General features: G+C 28.2%; 1 protein-coding gene across 1 annotated transcript in view; it reads right to left on the bottom strand.

Moving 5' to 3' along the window:
* LOC107452704 (adhesion molecule nephrin-like) overlaps positions 1 to 20,314 on the bottom strand; it is a 435,364-nt gene extending 415,050 nt beyond the window's left edge. Inside the window, exon 1 of the mRNA XM_071188109.1 lies at positions 19,573 to 20,314. Coding sequence (XP_071044210.1) covers positions 19,573 to 19,618 — 46 coding nt within the window. The 5' untranslated portion in view covers positions 19,619 to 20,314. The remainder of the gene's footprint in view (positions 1 to 19,572) is intronic.
* Between the last annotated feature and the right edge of the window lie 4,796 nt (positions 20,315 to 25,110).

Consider the following 25,110-nt stretch of genomic DNA (forward strand, 5'->3'; position numbering starts at 1 on the left):
CTTAAGTAGTGAATATGTATGGTATATTTCATAAATATTAATAGAATTCATAATGATCCGTTGTTAATGTTTTTGTTTCCACACTGAAGAAAATGTGTGATCTGAATTAAAAGAAAATGGAAAATGTAACGCGTATTTAGCTCTATGGGAATATCAAGAAGCACGGTAATTATTACCGAAGGTAATTATTTTTGTAAATTAATGGTAATAGTTTTGATTGGTAATGAGGTTTGTAAAATTAACTGTAAAATATTGTTTTGGTTCATAATATATGTTAAAATTTAGCAAATGTTGTAAAATATTTTCATGATACTTTAGAGTATAGCGTAAAAACAATTTTCTCAGGTTTGATATAATTTTCAGTTTTGTATTTTTACTAAATGTCTTCTAATAACCAGCATAATTTCAAAAAAAGGAATGTCAGATATATCGTTATGATATAAATGGTTTAAATATCGTGTAGTTTGGTTTTATTAACAAAATCAAAGATTTTTTTTTTTTACCAGAAAGGCCTTTAACATACAGTACGGCAAATTTACCAGATGATTTCTCTTTCTACGTTTACATATTGAGAAATTCCCAAATAGTCTCCAAAACTAATTTTCTCAATACAAAGGAAATTTTATCAGATGTTTTATTAGATTTTTATCTATAAAAAATGGCAAAATTGTGGTTTGGTTAGAATAAATTGTAAAATCTTTTGCAATTTCCTTTATGTTAATCGCGAAATGTATCCCTTTCGAGAATTATTTAATTTTTTTCACTGGTTCGTAAGTAGCGTTATTACCTTTGAATTTTCTCCATCATTTAACCTCTAAATTAAAATTATTTTAGCGTTTATTTCTGCCTTTAAATGAATGCATAAGTTAAAGAAGAGAGAGTCATGAAATCATCAGTAGTTTCAATTCTCATTTAAGATAGAAACTACGGAAAAAAAGAAACCAATGGAAGTTCACAAAAAATGCTATTAGAGTTTTTTTTTTAACTTTTTAATCCAACCATGCATAAACGGAAGTTAAGTGAGTTATACGGTTGATTCCATTTTTTAGAATTAAAAAAACTCTGGAGTACTATTTTTTTTATTTCCCCTTACGATTTGAAATTAAAAAAAATAAAGTCGATAATAAGCAAAAAAGAATGTCAAATTCGTCATTTTTTTTATTTTTGCATTTATAATTCAAACAATGCAACAAATTTGCACTTAAGAGAAATTACAAGCTTCATGAATATTCAAATCAAGAACTTGGGCTTAATTTGAAATTATTTTGAAAATATTTAGCTTAAGACTTTACTTTATTTAATAATGGTAAAAATCATATATCAATGATGCTTGCAACAGAAATGATCAACTATTATTTAACTACACAATTTGCTTTTAACTGAGTATCTTAGAAAATATTTAGGAAAAACAACATGTAAAAAGGGAACAAAACATATAAAACTTCAAATAAAAAATTCGACGTTTTTCCTAAATAAAAATACATCTAAATTGCATTGCTCGGATAAAAGAGAAAGTCGTGGGTCGGAATTAAGAGTTCAACAAAAAATATACTGCAAATTGGCTTTATAGTAATGTATAAAGCTAAACAGACGTCTTTTTATGCATGCACGCACACTAACTTCACTGATAAAAGAAACCTTTTATATATATATATATATATATATATATATATATATATATATATATATATATATATATATATATATATATATATATATATATATATATATATATATATATATATATATATATATATATATTTATATATATATATATATATATAAATATATATATATATATATAAATATATATATATATATATAAATATATATATATATATATATATATATATATATAAATATATATATATATATATATATATATATATATATATATATATATATATATATACTATATATATATATATAAATATATACATATATATATATATATATATAAACTTTTAGGTAGATGCTCATAATTGCGTTTAACGCTTGTTTAAGACCAGTACGTAATGTAATTTTTTGTAAGTTCATTGCTGTAAAGCCCCTTTAAACAGCGGCAGTACTCCCAGGTGGAGAAAACATCAATTCCACCATACGCAGTATCTTGCTGTATTTCTAGAATAGTGGGTCATTTTAGAACTGAGGCGGTTGACTCTTGTAAGATAACAAAAATTGAAAGTATATCACAAACATTAACGGGAAAATGGCCGTCCCCGCGTACGTCGGATTCGAGAAATTCGTTGTCCTCGGGGAATTTTTGACCTCGAAAGGCGGGCGGGCGGGTGGTTTTTCGACCCCTGATATATGCTATATGTTGAACAGCTGACCCATCGAATATGCTATCAATCTCTTGAACATACTATCTATCAACTCAGTTATCTTGTGATTTTGAACCTGAACCAAAAGACAAAAGGCCTTTTGGATCAAGTATTGAGACCTCTGTATATTCTCAAGTCTGTATCTCTCAAGTATTGAGTTAGTGCAGGGCCTCTTCAGGGAACTACCCGCATTTGCATTTCAAAAAGAGGAAAACCACAAAAACCGTTTTTGGTTAGTCCTACAGTAAGTAGATTCTACCCCATGATTCGTCTTCTTCTTAAGGCATTTTTCCTCAATATTGTGGTCGGTTTCAGCTGGCTGAGGAATTCATATCCATCAACCATCAAAAGAGTTCGAGCCTGGGTCACATCATTGTGGTGTGAGTGCTACAGCCCTGAGCCCCCAAAGCTCGTTTTGTATATCTTTTTTTTTATTTCATAACTAGCGATGAACAGCGAACCTAATTCTGAGTTCACGACTATTAATGTTCAACTTCGTAGTCTTGTAATTTTAGACCCAACCCAGAACAAAAGTAAACTCTTGAATCAAGAATAGGGACGCACTAGTCTTCGTGGAGGGTATTTCGAAGGAACTTTCCTAAATCCGTACGGAACTTAATCCGTGTTTACTTTTAAAGAGAAATGTAAATACAGAAAACTACCATGGTTAGCCTGACTGTAAGGGGATTCAAGCCAATGATCTGTCTACCCGTCAAAGATATTTTACTTCACTGTGGTCAAACCGCGCTGGGAAAAAAATTCGCATCAACCTGCCGCTGCTTTGGTTGGAACCTAGTTAATCGTATTGATAGGTGAGCGTTCGATCCCCTGATAACAAAATAGAGTTTAGAGTTTATGCTAAGTTTAGCATATGGGATGATAAGTGCCAGAGAAATTTATATTAAATTCGAAACATGGTTTTAGTGCCCTCAAATGCTGTGCCAAGGTATGTCCCATCTTGTCCTCCTTCTAACAACTCCAATGTTCACGCATTATCTTAAACTTTTCAACCCGTCTTCTCTAATTTCTTTCTTTTTTGGAATTTTAAGACTTATGCAAAATATTATAAATTTTTTTAAGTGAAATATTTTTCATTAATAATAATTAAAATCTCCTACAGTGTGTTAAAAATTGGGGCAAACATTAAAAATCGTAACACGCTAAATAAATGTGATTTAACAATGAAGTAACCTTAGAAAATTGTAAAAACTGTGCTATACACATATGGTGCTGAAAATTGTATGAATGATTCTTTTATTTCTAGTTACCGAATCAAACATTCTTACGCACTCCAAAGAGTTTAGTTCCATTTAACACCAATAACTGACATCAATATGCTGCCATTTCATGAAGAATTTTTTTTTACTTTCCGTCGAATAATAATTGTTTCTTAAAATTGCTGGAAATGATGGGAAGCATGTTTTAAGTTCATTAAAAAGTGCCATAATTGGAAGATTTAAGGCGAATAATTGAGCAATTTCACTATAGTGATAATATGGCGCCTATGATGACGGTTCGTTTATGTGAAGTATACCAGTGAGTTCTTCTTCTTGTCTTTAACTGACAAACTAGTAATAGCCTATTTAACACCAAGCAAGTTTCAATGATTAAGAATGTTGATTGCGGTCGATTATTAGACGAGTAACTTCAGTTTTCTTGTCGAATAAATTTACCAAAATATTTACATAAACTGTTATAAAATGCATGGATGTTTCTAGTTGTATAGTATATTATATATATATATATATATATATATATATATATATATATATATATATATATATACAGGGTGTCTCAGTTAAGCGTTTCAGAACTTCTAAGAGGGGTAGGGGGCATCCTGACGACTCGAAATCATATAGCAATGTGGGGTCGGAAATACTTTCCTGAAGCGGTGACGTACACAGAAACACCATAAAGAAAAGAGACCGTAAGTGAAAAATCGCTATAATAATGCATTGAAAAAACTATATGGTACATGGGCCAAAGTTAGTGTTCGAAGTTTCTGCCACCGGCTACAATGTACACCTCACATCTCCGGCTCATGGACATTCGAACATTCTGCAATACTCCAGGCATATCTCGCAGGCAGCTACTGCGATTCTTGCGACCAGCATTATCAACAGGGGTGTCATAAGCCAGTGTTTTCATATGACTCCAGAAATCAAGACATGATAGGTCGGGTGATCGAGGAGGCCATGTAATTTTTTCAATGTATTATTATAGCGATTTTTCACTTACGGTCTCTTTTCTTTATGGTGCTTCTGTGTACGTCACCGCTTCAGGAAAGCATTTCCGACCCCACATTGCTATATGATTTCGAGTCGACAGGATGCCCCCTACCCCTCTTAGAAGTTCTGAAACGCTTAACTGAGACGCCCTGTATATAAAAATATATCAGTTGTATAAATTAATTTTATAATATTTTACTTCTATTCTCTTTTGATTTCGTTCTGATTCATAATAATTTTCCGGATTCTGTCTGTGATGTGTTTGATTAACAAACAAATTTTTGTTTTAAGAAATATTGTTTCAACACTACCCTACAATAATGGAATAGACACTTTCAGAATTCATTAGTATTCATCAGGATGCAATCTATATTTTTAAAAGAAAAATAATAATGTGTGCCAACGATTTGTGCTTGATTCATTATCAGTGATATTGAATCAGTTTTAAGAATATTTTTAGTAACGAAATATTCACGAAAATAGATAAATAAATAAATAAAAACGCAAGTGAAATTTGAAAGATATGTTCGCTATGATTAAGATTTGTGAAACGTTTATCTCTTCTTTTATTTGACAATATATCTGGACATCTTGGAATCTTTACAACTATTATTTATTTAAACTCTATGTACGTAATTATTGAATGAGTAGAATTTGAATTTGATCAAAATTTTCTTATTAAAAATTTTATTGTTTCAATTTTTTATGTCTCGTGAGTTTATCTTTGAGGAAAAAATACTATAAATGGCTTGTCAGATATTTTTTTACATAATTAGTTCCTGAAATATAGAAAAAAAAACTATATCAATAGACATAGTAGAAAATTAAAAAAACAATATTAATGGCAAAAGCGGGCGGGTAGACTTTTTTAATAATACTTTTTGAATTTAATTTAGTTTTTGGGTGGATATTTTCTACACTGCACCTAAACTCCCAAATACTGTACTGTAAAATATTAGGGTATCTCAACACCAAAACTGGTCGAAATTTATTTACACAAAAATAGACAGTGGAGCAATGACCGATTTTCCCTTACACTATTTAGTCTTAAAACATTGCCATCATTTTTTTTATTAAAAAAAGAAACTAAAAATTGCAATCGCAGTAAGATATGATATACATAGTTATTTTTATAAGGAAAGAATGATTAAATCATCAATTTATAATGCATGTTTACACTTATTCGTGAAATAGTTCGTAAATTAAACTTTCACGCATCACAGCGAGAATCTTAAGACGAATTCGAACTATACTTAATTAATAAAACAGAAATTATATATTATTAAATTGAAAATCGAAATACACATCTAAAATCATATTTACGTAATTAACGGAAAATTTTATCTTCTGTTAATGAATAGCAGAGTTGATTATACAAACTAACTCACTCATTCTAGAGAGCAAATAATCTTGGTTTTTGTTTATTTTAAAAATCCAAAGATCGTCAACATTGGTGTTTACAATCGTAAACATAATTCTTACTTGGTGTGAAAACGTGAGAGCTTTTTGTAAGATTATTCAATTCTTAAGTGTTTAGTTTTAAATTACAGCCTTCAAATTGTATATAAACGCTCGATTTGCTTTCAACGTGGAGTAAAATTTTCCGTCACATAATTTTATGCGTTGTTCAACATCATATTCGGAGATATATTAGATCAAAATATTTGCAGTGTACACTCTAAAAAAGATTCGAAGATTTGGCTGTTAAACTATACTGTCAGCTTAGTTACTTTAAAAAAAAGTCTCATACTTGTATGTATAACCAACTTCAGCAAAATTGTACAGTTGATCGTTAGTTTAGAGAACTGAAATAAATGCTCAGGGCCCGTAATTTAAACGAATTAAATTAATTATAAAATTTATTTCCTTACCAATTTTTGTTTTTTTATTCGTTTAATTCGAAATTTCAATAGACTTGGAATTAATAATACTATTTTAACTTGATTGTAAATAAAAATGTTTAAAATTTTAATTTAATGCTTGATATTTTTTTCTAAGAAAGAATTTACTCCATTACTTCAACGTGGGTTGAGAGAAACATACGTCTTCCGGGTTGATTTCTTCCATGATTTTTTTTCCACGGTTTTTTCCTCTTTGAAGGAACCTGGTTATATTTCAGTTTTTAAAAATGCTTGCAAAAGTTAGTATAATTTGTTCCCGCTTTGTTAATTTATCTGTGAAATAAAACATATTGTACACAATTTTTATCAACGAGTAAAATTTATATTTTAAATTTAATATTAAAATCCATGTTAAATTATCTTTGGTAAATCAATGCTTATTTAGCTACTTTTAATTTATCTCACTAAGCAGATGCATTTCCTAAAGAAAATTTTCCTATCTCTTCCAGCGTCAAAGGGTTTATTTTTAATTGGATCAGAATAAATATTCATCTTAAGAGCTTACTCTTTCACACACATCGCGTTTTGCTTTACATCTTTTCAAATTTTAAATAGCACTAATTCTTTTATTTTTCATGCATGCCGTCACCTCTTAACAAGAATTAAAGGTTTATTAAGTTTAGATTAATTTTTATAATTAACATAATTTAATTAAGTAGAAACTAAAATTATACTTAATAGCTAAAAATAAAATTCTGTATAAATTTAAAAATTAATTGAATTTTATTTTTTCATTGCACACATATAATTTAATAGCTCTGTATTTTATAATATGACTTAACAAACGAAAAAAAACATTCAAAACTAATTTTAAATCGAAAAAGCCATTAAAAACAGAAATTAAATTTACTTAAATTAAAAGTCAATTGAAATCATATTAAATTTTCTATCATTAATTTATTTTAATTAACATTCAAATCACAAATACTAATTTATGCTCGAATTTAAGCGTTTATCTATAGAAAAACAAAATAAGTAAGTCTCACTCTTATTTTATGATTTTTATACTTTTTTGCATCAAATAACAAAACAGTACAAGCGAAGTTAGAAATTATTTTTTGCTTTAGAAATAACTTCCACAGACCTGGATTGCACAACAGTTTTCAAAAAATAAATAAATGAATAAAAAAAATAAACCGCGTGATTACCATTAACCAAATCATACAGGGATAAGAATTTCGTCGAGTTCAAATACATTTATGAAAGGTGATTACTTATTTTTTTTAAATATTAAAATTTTGGTAACATCATTAACGCTGCAGTTATCATCTAAGATCTTTGTTTACACATCCAAACGAACACTGTCGAAAACTGCTGAAATTTTTAAAGGTGTCGCATAGCGTATCCAGTTATTTGTCCCTTTTCACCAAATAATACATTAGAACTAAGTTACTCAAGTTACTAAGTTACTAAGTTTTTATCTTGTAACTTATCTGTTACGGACGACTATAGGTTCAATGGGGGATCGATATAGAGATAGCAGCAAAGCATCAAATTGATGAAAAAATTTGGACCACTCTTTGAAGAAAAAAAATTAGCTGACGAATAAATAATGGTGGTCTCTGTGACGCACTTTTGATTTAAAATCGCTTGCTTTTTGCGTTAAACTATCAATTAGATGATTGTTTTTTTTTTATTGATTTTCAGTTATGGACTATTTCTCTATTTACATTTTTATAAGTTGCAAATTTAAATGTAAAATTTTACTCAAATTATAATTTGCATTTTTTATTGTGGATTATTTACAAAGCCTGAAAATGGCAGAATACAATATATATTTTCAGTGCAAGGGCTTCATGTTCTATTGAAAAGTTGTCGACTCTTTTTTCTGAAAAAAAGTCTTTGTTGAGCAAATATTATCAGAGTTAGTCGTATTGTACGTAAAATATAATACAACATTTTACTAAACATTAAAAGATAATAAAACAATAACAAAAAGGCTCAGTTTATTGAATTTTTTCGCTTTAAACCTGTGCTATTTTTAAATCTCAGTAATAATAATTCTTTATAAAATAAAACCAATCAAGACTGGTTTGTAGCTTTCGAAATTTAAAATTTTTAACATGAATCTTAAAGAAAATGTAAGTATCTTCTATTTTTAAAAGCAGAAGGAAAAAAAAGCCACTTTCTCTCTTTAATAAGATATAATTGGAATAGATTTATTTAAATATTGTTCGGTAAATTAAACAAGGGGAATATTTACATTTTAAATCTTTTTCTAGCGAGGTGAGCGTAAGAGAGATTTGTTCGAAAATAAATTTTTGAACAAACACAATTTATTTTAAAAACAGAAGGAATGGAAATACAAATTATTTCCTAAAATCGATCATATTTGAATAGAGTAATTTAAATATTGTTCTGTAAATTAAACAAAGGGAATATTTGCATTTAAAATATTTTTTCTGACACAGTGAGCTTAAGAGAATAAAGTAATATTGTACGAAAATGTTTTCTTTTTTGACCAAACACAATTTACAAAAATTTTGCAAACAATAGTTACAATTTTGTTTTCAAAGTCTTACTTATAGGGTTTTGGAGCCATTTAAAAAAGATCACACGTGAATGTAATTGTTATGACCATTCGGGACTCTATTTAGTCAAAAATATCTGCTTCAAAAACATTCAAGTGACTGATATAACATCAAATAGCAAAAATTATCCCCGCGATTATAAAAAGACTTGTCGTGAAGGGGTTCTCCTATGGCTTTCAAGGGATCAAAGTTTCACCTAAGTGGCAACACTTTTTGCTCAGTGACTTAAGTCCCTGTAAAGTATAGGTGTGACTACCAACTGACAAAACCCACAGTAACTAGTAGGTAAAACTTTTTCTGTGATAGCACACATGAAGCAACATCAAAGTATACCTGTGACTGTAACAACTGCGACCATTTTTGACTATTTTATGACGCCATTGGGACAATATGTGCTATCTGGAAACAGCATGTAAATATATGATAGTTTTTATGTATTTTTTTTTGTCAATTTAATTATGTGTTTTATTAAAGCTTCCTGGTGTTGCTAAACATACCAATCTTGGTTGTTGAATTCTCAAAAATAACACTTATCCTGTTTCCCTAATAGTAACAATTGAATAAACACTTTATCTAATTATGGGTAAAAAGCTAAAGCTTAAACGAATGTGTTTTTGTCTAAAATACAAAAATACTGATTAAACCTATCCAACAATAAATAAATTTTGTGATTAATTCCTGATAAAATTCTGGTTGGGGAGTATTGTGGCGTAACTATCACTACGATTACTAAACATCAAGTCACTGTTATATAAGACATGCTAACTTGATTCAATCATGAGGTACCTTTTGATAGATGAAGGTTGGCATTGTCGAAAACTCCGCCCCCGACATTGGTGACTTGCGGACATGATATGATCGCGCCTATTCTGACTGTAACGCCCACTTCGATCTGGTAACGCCTACTTCGATGGATGGTCCACACTGAACAGTTGACTTGCTACTTGTGACTGCGACATTATCCACCTCCTCACAGTGTTGTTACTCAGTCTCGTCTCTATCATACACAACGTCAGCCTGCATACACTCAATTGCTAAATGCAACACAGGAGCGACTATGACCATGAAGTTAACATACCTCTCACATTTGGCACTAAAAAAACCCGGTGAATTTAATCCAGCTTTCCCGGTCTATCATAAGTACAGCAACTAGTGGTATCCGTTCATCGAATTCTGTCCCTGATAAAATTCTGGTGGGGAGTATTGTGGCGTAACCACCACTACCAAAAATAAACATCTATTCACAGGTATATAAGACATGCAAACTTGATTCAATCATGATGTACCTTTTGATAGACGAAGATTGGCATTGTCGGTAACTCAGCCCCTCCCCCCCCACAATCTTTTAACGTTATCTTTCCAAGTTTAGTATGTCACCGTTACTCGAATTAAATTAAATTTAAATTAGTGCATATGTTTCACGCTTTTAAGGCTCTATTGATGTTAATTAGCACATTTCTCTCCGTAGTGCTATTTTCGTGTATTTTATAGAGTATTTATGCGTAAAAAAACATTACACAGATCCATTTCTCTCATATTCAGAAGCTTCGAAAACTCAATATTTAGGGATTGAAAAACTTTTATAAACCAATAAAGATTTAAAATTCTACTAGAAAAAGAATAACAAATATTTGTTTTGCTCCGAAATATGCATGGAATTTTAATTGTTTATTCATTGAGAGCTGTACAAAAAAACCATAGACATTAAGAACTATAATCTGTATTGATGATTTTCAAGTAAAGATCTGTAGGAATATTTATTCGGTTTTCAGCGGTAGAGAGTTCAGACATTGAAATATCTAAAGAAAAATTACTGAAATAGATATTTTTTGATGTTTTTGAGATGATATTTTCTCTCTTGTAATTCAAGAGATTATTCTAAGAATATGCGAAAAATGAAATAAAAGCATTCAAAAATTAAAAGAATTGATTTTTAATTTATAAACGAGGTTTCTGTTATTAAACTTAGGACACCTGATTAGTTTTTACTTATGGAAAACCGCTTTTCTTTTGATATTGGAAAAAAAATGCCTTCTCTTTTTACGCAGCATCTAATGTCAGTTCCTTCGCTTAATTTTTAGAAGATCTTCATTGTAGGTCTCTTGGTTCATTTACTTTTATCCCTTATTTTTTTCTTGTATCATAATAATTATTATTCCCGGTTGAGAGATTTTAATAAAAAACCCATGTTTCAAACTATGCAAAGAAATTCAAAGAGTTGTTTGATTGTTTTAATCAAAATTTTTATTTATGCTTTTTCTTAAACATTAGTAGCATTAATATCATCATAAAGCTACTTTATAAATTCTGACATTGAGAAAAAAAGTATGGTCTATGGTCAGAACTACCATAATATGGTAAAATTTATCATGTTTCTTGCAGTATGACTACATCAAAAAGTTCCGCAATTTTCACCGAAACACGTTTTTAATGACTTTTGGTAAGATTAAAAATAAAATGTGTTTTTATAATGTGTAATACAATTTGGAAAATGTAATAAAATTTGGTAATTTTAGCGTTATACCTTAGAGCATGGCATAAAACTACTTATTCGGTTAAATTTAAGTTTCAGTTTAGTATTTTTTATTAAATGTGTGGTAAGAAGAACTATAATTTTCAAAACTGGAATTTCCATTAAAATATGATCGGAGAAAAACCCAAATGAATGGTTAAAGTATGGTATATTTTCGTATTATTAATTAAAATTATGTTTTTTTTCATCTCTTTTCTTTAAACTATTAATGTCATTAACATCAGGTACTGTTGTTTTAACAGAACGCTTCCTCTCGGCTTTGTGCACAATAGTTCGATACACAATACGTTTTTTAACAATAAAATTTTCAGTAAACTTTAAGAAAAATAAATAATAAATAAATTATTTTTATAGACATTTTCACTTTATATTAAGAATGATATGAAAAGAAACATAAGCAAAGAGATTAATTTTTATTTCTCTCTACTGAAAAGAAAAAAATCCATTTGGGAATGCCTGATCAATAACGAGAATTGATGTTTTTCCATTAAATTTGTGTTATCAATATCGTTGAAAGAGATTAATGATTTGATATCTTTGCGAATAAAATGAAATCGAAATCATTTTATGAGATTTTCGTGACTGAATTTGCAAAATGTGCAACAAATCGAGAATCAGAAATTATGTCTCAACTTTAAAACAATATTAAGTGTTTGAAACATGACCGACTTCGCCTTCATTTTAGACTGGGGGGATTTCATTCATGTATTAGTGATCGATAGCAGTTTCCTTTTATTTGAATTATTTTTCACGAGAAAATTTATGTTTTTCTTCGGTTTTGCTTAAGACGCGTGCTGCTTTGGGAAAAAAATGAAATAACTCAGAGTGGTTGCAATTTTTAATAACCGCTTTTTTTCTTCTTTTCATTAATATCGCCTGTATATTTATTATATATTTTCGCTGTACAAATATTCAACAATATTTGAAGAAAGGATACAAAACTTTAAATGACGAAGTTAAAGTTTAAGAGAAAAGTTTTGTTTAATTATTATTTCTTCCATAACAAAGAATATTTTAGAATTAAAACGCGTTATAAATTTCTGAGAAGAAATATCGAAACACCTTTTGACTTATTTTGCAGAATTCAAATAAAATTTTAAAATAGTTTTAAACTCCTTTACTTCAATTTTTTATTGAGTGCTTCCTATTAAATTAAACGATAAATAATTTTCACAACATAAATATTAAAAGTATATCGTATTTGTATTATTTTTATTAAATTATTAAACTTAAAGCTACAATTAAAAACAAGAACACTCCTATAGTTGCGAAGGAATAAATAATGCAAAGGTATATAATAAATATTCTAGTATTTCGAGGGACCAAATAATGTAATTTATAAACTATAATATGTATTTTATAAATAATAATGTAATTTATTAGGTAATTAATTTACAAGAATGTATATAAATTATTATTTTTCATCAATCTTTCAAAAAAGTAAATTAAAAGATACTCGACGTTTTCTAAGTTGTATCATTGAAACACATTTCGGTATTTCTGACTGAAACTAATTAACAATGAAGTTACTCAAAAAATAGCTATAAAGTTAATAGCAAAGAAAATTTAATTAATTTGCATCCAAACGGTTTGATAATGAACAAATTTATGAAGATTAAATAGCTTAAAAGGGAAATGAATGCCGAACCAATCATTAACGATATATCGCACAGTTTTCTCTGCACTATACATAGATTTTGGAAACCCTTCAAAGTAGTCATTATTACTGTAAAGTAAACACTAAGAAGTCAAATGTATTTATGCACCGTAAAATTTTCCAGATAAAATTACGGTACAAAGTACTAGCCTGCACATAAAAAGTAGGTACTTTAGATGAAATCCATTTTTACTGTAAAATCTTTCAGAGTAATAAATCTGATACAACATACTTTTTACAGTAATAGTTACTGAATCTCTGTAATTAAATAAATATTACTGTAAAAATTATTGGATAAAATTGAACGGTAAAAGTAGAGTTTATAGTAAAATGGATTTTACAGATGCTGCACTCAGGGAACTTTTTACAGTAATTTGATACAGACTTTTACTACAGAGAGGAAATATGCTGCAGTTAAGTGTCAATAATTTAATAAAAAAATTGCAGGATTTCAAGTTATCCATAAAGTTAAATATGAATAAATTCTGTGTTTCATTAAATTTAATGAAATAAAATTGTATTGTATGCATTCATAGATGATTTTTGCTTAAGGAATGGTTCTAATTGCATATTATTTTACGTAGTTCTTTACAACTTTAAAATATATATATTTCTTTTATCAAAAGAGTCAGATAATTAGAATATCCGCTAAATTTACTAAACAATTCCCATCATTCATGAACTTTTTATTTGAGTTATAAAATTTTTTTAGATATTCTACAAATCAATTTTGTATCTCATGATTTTTTGGTCAAATTTTTTTTTTAAATTTTGGTCCAGTATAGTTACGAATTGGTGTCCTTGTGCGCAAGTGAAGACATTTGCTTTTGAGGCCTATTTCATCAGTTTAACTTTAATCATTGAAAAACTAATTGTTCAAACTTCAATTATAAGGTGTAAGAAGATTTAAATAGCACCTTCAAAAATAAATAAACAAAATATCAGATTTTCGCCTCTTTCTAGAATCCTCAATGATTTCCAAAGAGAAACTATCTTGATTCACTTGCCACCTAGTGTGGTTTCCAAGAATTGTTTGGAGTCACCACGTGATGATTACGTTAAAACTATCGCCAAAAGCGAATCTGAATAGTAAAATGAAGCAAAAATATATATATGACTTCATATGAAGGTCATATGCCTGGAAGGGTTAACCTGAAATAATTTCTAAAAATCTTTTTTTTTCTAAGATCCCCTCGTCTCTTAACTTCTTAATTGCAAATTATACATATTTTATAGTTATTGGTATTTAAGACTTATAGTGTCTTATCCTAAATGATTATTTTTGTTCTTTCATTATTATATACTATTGGTAACTGCATGCACTTCAATGTTTAATTTTAAAACTATGTTATTAACAATATGATATTAGTCATTTAATTATGCATGGAAATTAAGGTAATATTTTAATACATAAAAAAATTAGGGAAATAAAAAAATAATACTGTTTAATAAAATCTGAAATCAAAAATCCAAATTAAATTCAATAATCTCATGAAATGTAATAATTTTTTTTTATTTCCTCTTAGTGCTGTTCAACTTCCACATTTTAAGTCTGGTTGATTTTTGTCAAAATTTTATAACACTTATTCGATATTAACTATGTGACTGCTTGCATTCTCAGATGTACGCATAAGCGTAAAAAATACATGACTGATCAAAATTTTACATTCTCCAAGCATTTTGGCAATAAGCACTTCAAACTATGGTACTCTCTGAAAGAATGTATGGTCAAATTTAACAGAACATCGTAAAATTAACATTGTTTCTGCATCCATGGGAATTGTACATAATGCATGCAACTTCATAAATTTATGATTCTGAATCTTCTGCGTATTATATCTTATTACTGAATAACACATATGGTCGCGGCTACTTACATCAAGTAACGTAAAACATTCTAGGCATTTTACTTCACCACTAACTATCCTTGACTTTGGAATAGTGAATATTAAGACCACCACATTGGTACAACGTGCCATCACCAATTTTGGTGTTGTGATACAAGATCTGTTTCTTTTACTATGTACGAACATAGAAGCGATCTTTTCAAATTCAAATGTTGTCATAAAAACACTTTCGCTTGCTCAACATAAACCAGAGCATTAAAAAGTTAGTATGAAAAATTTAATTAACTTCAATAGTATTTAAAATTTATTACCATTAATTTTCATGAATCAAAAAATTAATTTACAAGAAAACACATCGCGAGTAGTTATTGTACGTCGAATTAGCATTGAAAAGTTTGGAACAAAATACGCATTTTTTCAATGTCAGTTAAATGTGTTTATCCTGAATGAGTTTCTGTTCAATTAATTGTTGAAAATTCCTCAATTTTTAAATTACTTAGTATAAAACCAATTACTGTTCTTAGATCTTAAATTTAAACGCTAATTTCCACACGCAAAGACAATTTTAATTTAAAGGAAGCATATTAAACTGGGTATTTTTTGGTAAAACGCTTACACATTTTAGTTCCGAATTATCTATATGTATCCAATACATCTATGCATTTATGTAAAATTAGTGCACCGGATCCAAAAAAGATTTCCCTTTCTTCTTTAAAATTTTTTTTCTATTCTTACAGTTAGCATTAAATTTAACTTAAACAAAAGTTACGTCTTGATATCTCATGATAAACATGCATGTATGCGTTCTTCTATACATCTTATAAAAATTTATTAAGGAAATAAAATTTCAGATTTTAATTCTTGCTTAAATACAATATATTTTTTATATTATTTTAAAGGAATTTTTTGGAGTTTTTTTTTATTTTATTTATTTATTTATATTCTAGCTGAAATTTAGTCTCTTCTTATGCGAATATTTATTTATAAGAAATGATATTAAAAGTTCCTTTTGCTCTCAATTTTTCTTTTGAAGTCACACTCTTGTTGTGACAAATTAAACTGACAAATTAAATAAAATTAATGCGTTATGTGTCAAAAATTACACAAAATCAATAACGTCGAGTTAGCCATTCGTCTGTCTGTATATAAATTGTTTCTTGTTTGTTCTGTTTTATGTCATGTTGTTTTGCTTCTTCATTTATCTGTAATTATAATTTAAATACAATCTCCGAAATAAAACTCACTCACACTTTGACGATTAAGCAATCCAAGATTGGTATTTCGTTATTTTTTAAGACTCATATTGCTACAAAATTGCGTGATTTGTGATGAAACGCGAACTCTCAAGTATATGATGAAAATGTTCCCTCAACTCGAAACCTCATCCTAGTGGATTGTGGGAAATTTAAAATGACGAAACAAGACTGTAGAATAGACTATCGTAAAAAAGGTGACGAAATAAGCCGACCGGGTCTATGGTGGTTAATGTGTTGACCACATACAGGAGAGACCTTGTCACTCTTCTGGCAAGGGAGTAATACATCTCTCTGTTCTATATATACTTTCTGTATTGATGGAGTGACATTAATGCACCTACATGCTGTCCACGATAAAATGATTATTAGAAAATATGGTACATTAAGCACTACAAAGTTTTTTTATTGTTTTCTTTGGAGAGAAGTGGGATGTCGATTTCTTTGTTTTAACTTGACCAAATTACTTTCCTTGAAGAAATGACGATAGTTATTTCGTCACTTCGACGAAGTTTTCGCTTTATATATATATATATATATATATATATATATATATATATATATATATATATATATATATATATATATATATATATACATATATATATATATATATATATACATATATATATATATATATATACATATACATATATATATATATATACATATACATATATATATATATATACATATACATATATATATATATATACATATACATATATATATATATATACATATACATATATATATATATATACATATACATATATATATATATATATATATACATATATATATATATATATATATACATATATATATATATATATATATACATATATATATATATATATATATACATATATATATACATATATATATATATATATATATATATATATATATATATATATATATATATATATATATATATATATATATATATATATATTTGAAACAGAATACTCAATATTCGATGATCTCAATTCGTTAGGAATATTCAATTAAAGAACTGGATTTTTTTTCTAAATAATACATATTAGCAGTTAAAATTTCTTTTAAATAATAAATTTTAACATTGTATTTTCTTATTTGTTTTAGTTTATTTCTTATAGTTTTTCTTATTTGTTTCATGTTTCTGAAGACATTATTTATTATGAAATCATATTCTAAAGAGAACTTTTTTACTAAATCATTTTTCCATTCATCTCTTCTACGTTATAATGAATAGTAATTGCTCAGGACAAATTTCCTAGCTTAGTTTTGACTCATAAAATACTCCTTATAGTGTGCGAAAATGAGAGTAAACCGAATAACGCTTGGTCACATGATCGAATTTTTCACGCACTATGAAGCAGTCTTAATGTTTTGAGAGCCTATATAACCTTAAATATGCTAATTAATTATTGAAGACAGTATTTTAAATTTTGAAGTCAAACACAAAAATATAATGCATCGTAATTTTTATCATCATCATAAATTTTTTACATCATTTTAAAACCTTCATTTTTACGTGACAAAATATCAATTTTGGTTTCTAATTTTTCTAAGCTATCCAAATTTCAAAACACATTTATTTAGCATTGATGTCTTGAGAATTATGTTTATTCAGAAGATGTAGGCTTCTGTGTCTGATTTCGTTACTTAAAATATCAGTTGCACTAATTAATTGAAATATTTTGGAATACCGTCGCGAACTATGTAGATTGAGTTTCAGCACCTGCAAAACCAATTTTTTTGCAAGTTTCTGGTTATTTTGTGCACTAGATATTTTTGAGTGACTTGCGTCAATATCGTGGGACAGAAAAAAAATATACAGAAGACCTTCTTCAAGCATTTGTTTCATTTTTAAGAATCCGAAAGTATAATAAGTAAGATTTGCAAAACAAAGGTAAAACTTTGATAAATAAAATATATTTAATTTTTACCCTCTATATCTTAAAATTCATATTCCATTTTAAAATTTTGAAGGTGACATTTTTCAATAGTAACTATATATTTCTATATTGTTCTATGCGGTTCTATATTTATGAAAATAGAATTTCAAGTATTGTGAGCTATTGAAAGTGCACACTTCTGTTATTATATCTAATATTTTTTTAAAATTTGGCAGATTATTTAATCTTTGTTATTTTTTCATATGTAGTTGCTCAACATTTTCATGAAATTAACTTAACATTTAATATATTAAGAATATATTTAGACGCAAAACAATGATTTCTCTGCATAAAAGTAAATTTTTTCATCTTTCATAATAAAATTTTAATGGTCACTATTGATTTCTTTTATTTTATTTATTTGATAATGAACTTAAGTGAACAACTGAATCCAAGGAGCTTGTGTGGTTGCATAGATATTAGATTACTGCGAACATGCGGCTATTAATCTTTTTGAAATAGATTTAATACTAAGACATCACTTTTAAAGGTATTTACTACATTAAATATAAAATAAATCAGTGAATTTAGAATTTACTTTTAATTAATTCAATATATTCTTGTAAAGAGAAAACTCAAGCTTTAACACATTTTATTTATTTATTTTTTTAAATAAAAGAAAATTAATCGTTGGTAGCCTATGGGATTTATTATTTCTCATCAGTCGTTGAATGTCCAAATTTTTATTAATGTCTCGGTATAACTTATCGGGAAGTTTGATTTGTAAAAAAAATTACTTCAGAAATTAAATTTCAACTTCAATTGAATTGTATGCTTTTTTCCGACAGAATAAACATTGAAGATACACTTTTAATACAATGACTTCTCTTTAAATTTTGTTAGATATTTTGGTTCGATTGTTAAGTGTAATTAAATATTTATTCAGTTTCAGCATAAATTGAAATAAATATTGTTTTTTTTTCAACATTTACTAATGATTAGTAAATGTTTCATAATAATCACATAGCATTTGCAAAAAATATATAACACATAAGAAATATTTTTGATAATAGTGCGCATCTAAAACATATGCATATAGGATAAGTTTCAATAAAAAAAAATGCTGGTAAGTTCATAATAACATTTAGTAAATCTTTTGACAAATTAGTAAACATTATCCACACTATTTCCTATATCGATTGGTTTTGTGGGAAGGACAATATTGCATTTGTTTTATGACATTCATTAAAGAAATATTCTTATCATAGATTTAACTTTATACTTGATAGCGCTTAGCTTAGATTTCTTTTAAAGCAATAAATTATTTAAAAAAACCATTTTGAACACATACTATTTCCAATAATATATAATATTTCTTGGTAATATTTCTTTCAAAATAGCATAAATCCACTTACCGTGAATCACATGAGCAAATGATAAAATAATGAAAATTGCTTCCATTATCACACAGTTTTATATTTTAATCAAAATGTTTCGAAAAGTTTCCCAATTAAAATGATTTACACTGTAAAAAAATGTTCGTGCACAAGCATAACTAATTTCTGTTCCTTTAAATTTCCCATTACAATTAAACTGAAATTCAGACATTATTTGCAGTGTGTCTTTTTGTTAGGCATCTTTAAAATGTAACATATCTGTATGATGCAGGAAAAATATTCTTATTTTTCTTAATCTATAAAATATCGAGAAGTATGTAATATATAGCACGAATACATATCATGAATCGCTATGGTGAATATACAGCATGAGATAACATTTCTAAATTATATATAATCCGTTAAAATGTAGTTAAATTATTTCGAAGCGTCATAAATCACGTTTTTCTACAATGACGAAACATTTTTTTTCAATAATCTGTTTTCACGTGTACCATTTGTTTGGCAAAAAAAGCTTCTTTGGTAACTTTTCTACGAGAAAAGAAAAGTTTATAAAACTTTTCTGAAAGACTATGAGTAACTCAAATCTAATCCTCTCGGATGGTCACGCAACAAAAGTGGAAATAGTTTTTCGGCTGAGCGCCTTCTTCAGGCGGGAACTTTTCAAGGGAATATCTCCCAGATAATGAAGAAGAGACAACATCCGGCAAAGGGAAGAGTCCGGCAACTGAAGCCTACCCCACTAAAACGCAATGATCTCACAGTTCCTCCAATCGATCACTTGGAATAGACTCCACGGAACATGCGCATTCAATAGAAGAGCGTTCACTACCCGGTCACTCATTTCTCATTAAGAAAGAGTTTTTATCCTAAAGTAATAATAAACTTTCATTGCAAGTCATCATTTAGATCACTAATTCATAAATCCGCATTTTACTAGAAAAACCGTTAAAACTTTTTTTAAAAGGAAAATAAAGAAAAAAATTCGATCGAAATAAAGATAAAAACGATTAACTTTTCTCAACTATTAAAAATTATGTTTGGCAAATAAAAAATCAGAATTTTCTAAATAAGAAATTGAGCATACCATTTAAAAACAGTTACAAATTAAACAAATAATTATTAGAATAAACTAGTCAAAGAATACCGCTATATATTTTTGTCTTTCACTTTAGTAAATGAACCAATTAGTTAAAAATGCAAAAATTTATTTCATCACTGGAAAAAAAATTATTGATCAAATTACGAAAAAGAGTTCCGGTACTTTTTATCGCAAAATTTATTTCACCGGAAAAAGAATCTGATATACTGTAATATATTTACAGTAAAAATTATTGTAAAATCGTTAAATCACTGTAATTAGATAAATATTACTGTAAAATTTGCGACATATTATTTTACGGAAGATGCAAACAATTTGTGGTATATATATATATATATATATATATATATATATATATATATATATATATATATATATATATATATATATATATATATATATATATATATATATAAATAACTTTTTTAAAAAAATAAAAAAACTGGAAAGCAAAATTAAGAAAAAGATATAATCTTGTCAGTGGCTCACACAATTATATCACCAAAATAGAGTGCGCAATTTTTACAAAAAAATTACAACAAATAAAATAGAACATAGAATGTGTAATATTTAATTTGTTGTAATTTTTTTGAAAAAAATTTTTGAGTGCTCCTCACACTATTGTATTTATGTATTTTGCTTTGGCTATATGATACAATATTAGAAAGCACCCATTTTCACGGATATAATCGTGTGAGCCGATGAGAAAAAATTATATCGTTTATTTTCCGGATTTTCATTATGTTTTTCTCCATTTTTTAAAATTTCGTTAAGAAATTCAGGAATTTATAAAAGGAATTAAATGTATCCAGAATCAATTGGTGTGATACTGTTGCTCGAGGCAAACTCATGATAATCAAAATTAACCACAAGCACGTAATTTTCACCAGCAATTATAGTTCGGGAGGGATTGCGAAATATCTCGTTCCACATTATCCATATTAAAAATTCCCTGTATTGATGCATTTCTAATACGTAACAAATATACGGATATTATACATTGTACCCATATTTATACATTTGGTACCTATTAAAATTGTACCAATTACCATAATACCTATAATACCTCATGCGAATTTAATTACGAATCATTGACGCCAATAAAAACATACCAATTTTTAACATTTTTCCTAAACGAACTATATTGATTTCGCTTTTTAGTAGTTAGAATATATAACCTTTTTTTATACTAGTTACTACTGATTTTCAAAATAAATTAAGCATCATAAGTGTAAATAATTTTCGGCAAATTTTTACGCTTCTCGTAACATGATTAATACCATTTCTTCATTAATATTGCTTTTACATAGCTTATTTTTTATTTTAATAGCAACATTTTTCAAGCATGTGCAGCTTCAATATTAATATGGGAATTTTTTTGCCTTTCTTCATAACGATATAGAGCCATTTTTCTATTAACTTTGCTTCATAGAAAACATATCACTTTTAATTCGAATTTTTACTTATTAACAATATTATTTAAGCTTCATTGGCGTAAATAATAGTACGGCGATTTTGCACGTTTTCCCTAAAAGAATAATAATAGTACTGTTTTTGCATTAATTTTGCTTTTCAACGCATATATTTTTTTCAATTACTGCCTATTTCAAGATATTTAGTTTTAAAGACTCATGTTTTAAAAGAATAACTATAAACAAAACATACAGGTGATTTTAAATACCCCAGAAATACTAATTTAGAGACATAATCGGAGATTGCAATCATGTTAAAGTTAATCATTGATTGTATCAAGCATAACGAATAAAAATAACCACATTTTAAAGAACGAGCAAACTTCTTTCTTTTTCACGACAGCTATAAATTCACGACTATATACACCGAAGAGCCATTACATTATGACCACCCTGCTAATAACATGTAGGACCACCTTTAGCCCTCAAAACTGCTAGCGCCCGCCGTGGCATTGATTCCACCAGGTGCTGATAGGCAGTCTGAGGTAACTGGTACCAAGCGCTCACCAACTGGTCCTGCAATTCCCTCACATTGCGAGGGGGCAGCGTGGCAGCACGAATTTGGTTTTCCAAGTAGGACCACAAATGCTCTATGGGATTAAAGTCAGGTGAATTTGAGGGCCAAGACATGACTTGAAAGTCATTGGAATGTTCCTCGACGATTCGACCCTTGTGACATGGTGCATTATCCTGTGAGTAAACACCAAACTCCTCAGGAAAAACTGTTGCCATGGATGGGTGAACCTGGTCTGCAACTATGTTCAAGTAGCTTACAGACGTCAGGGATTGTTCCATGAGGATTACGGGTCCTAATGTGCCTCATGAAAGCATTGCTCCTGTGCAAGAAACCATGAAAACCTGGGCGAGCTAATTTTTATAGATGGAGGATGGTCATAATGTAATGGTTCTTCGGTGTATATCACTCATGAAATCTTTAGAATATTTGAAAGAACAAAAATCGTGTGTCTCATTTTCATCAATGGCGAGAACTAAGCCAACAAAAAAAATTTTTTTTTCATACAGCTCTACCTAACGAACTAACTGTAAATTTCTAACAAATTTTAGGATGTAGGACGAAATTTGCAGACGTTGTTTAAATGACACATAATTTTTTCATTTTATTATTATAGATTAATGTGTGCATTATTTCAATATAAATTGACTTTTGGGTATAGTGACGTATATCTCTTTCTAGAAACTGGTGAAAATCATCTGCAAAACTAACCAGAACTCTCTTACTGCGTTTCAAGATCTCGAGTTTTGAAAGCGAGGTTTGTTTTCGAGAAATGATATGGAGACTTCCATAACCTACTCACAAAAATTCAGGCATCTTTTATTCTAAGGTACAGCCTGCCTTATTTCACTTTTTTGAAGTGAGTCTTGCCTTCCAAGTGATTCAAATGCTAAAGTCGATAAATCATAAAATTTATCATTGCGTCTAAAATGTCACATTAATGCGTTCTTTTTATATTTTTAAACCTCAGTTAAACTATTTGCAAAGACATTATTTATGCACTACACCTTCAACTAGCACAATGCCTTCAACTAGCATGCACAATGCTTTGAACTAGTTACAATTTTTTTTAAATATGATTTGATTCATCTTTACTTTATCAGCGACTTTAATTTATCAGTTATATCTGAAACATTTATCAATTATATTATTTTTGTGACAGTACAATTTCGCAAAATCAAGATGTTTTGAAAATAAAATTGACAGTGACCTAAAATAAGTCTGATTTTCGTGAATTACTAAAAAAACAGAACCCATTAAAAATATCCCTACATGCATCGAAGCTCATATTTATTGTAAACACCATTGCAGAATTTACAGAAAATCAGTTGAAAATTGTGCTAGTTAAGAGGCACAGCAATAAGAGGAGCAGTTTAGAGTGAATTGTGTTGTAATTTTCGTGTGTGATCAATATCCCCTACAAATATATAAAACTATACATACTATAATGCATCAATATCAGGTCCATAAGTTACTTCTTCTCTGTCCTTTTCAGCAGTCTCAAGTGTTAGTCTAGCCATTTTTCTTGTACATCTACCCTCATTGGACGCCTTTTAGAGTAAAAGATGAAATTCTGAGGCTATCTTCATTTAGAATTTTTTTTTTTTTTTGCTACTAAAATCAATGTTGTGTACAATTGTTCCAAAACTGCCTATAACCTTTTGCAAGCTTTATTGAAAATTATTTGGGCTAAATAAATTCCGATGAAGCGAACATTAATTCATTTTCTTACATAGTTAAAACAAATTATTTTAATAAAATAATTAAAATGATAATATTTAACTTAAAAAATTAATGTTTTGATAGGAATGAGAAAAATCACTTTTTAATCCCCGTCGAGAGCCGAGTTCGAAATATTATGCCGTAACTTTTACATTTTTATTAAATTCAATTTGGTATTTAGGTATGTTAATCTTAAATAGTTCTTAAGTTCTATCAAATAATGCAAAAATGCAATTTGATTTTCATTTTGAAATTCTTACTGTGCTGTTCACCTTAGATCATATTTTATAAGTTGACCTCTCGTTTAAATTGATCATAAAATAGGTGTCCCTCAACTGGTCAGCTTACACAAGATTTATTGTACATATTTTCCAAGTTATTGATCCGTCCAGCAAATTCTTTAAAAAAACCTTTAACTGAAGAATTACTTGACTGAAGAATGCATATTGCTGTATAAAGTCAATCGCAAAATTGCACAATTTCATGATGACATACACTTTTAGAATTTTTACTCTAAAATTACGGTAAAATAATTGGCAGCAATTTGTCCATAAAATTAACTATGAAGTTGACGGAAAGGAACATTTTTGCCTTTACAGTTTTAAAACCTTTTACATCTAGCATGGTTTCTATTTTTTTTTTGCCTTTAATAACTGTCTAGGTTTCAAAGACGTAAGGATTAATCGGACAATGGAGCTAGGATTTTCGTTTGGTAATGGTCATAGAAGTTAGGCTGTGGTTGAATT

Source organism: Parasteatoda tepidariorum, chromosome 12 (assembly GCF_982258835.1).
Source record: "Parasteatoda tepidariorum strain Cologne lab strain chromosome 12, Ptep-v5.0, whole genome shotgun sequence".
NCBI lineage: Eukaryota > Metazoa > Arthropoda > Arachnida > Araneae > Theridiidae > Parasteatoda > Parasteatoda tepidariorum.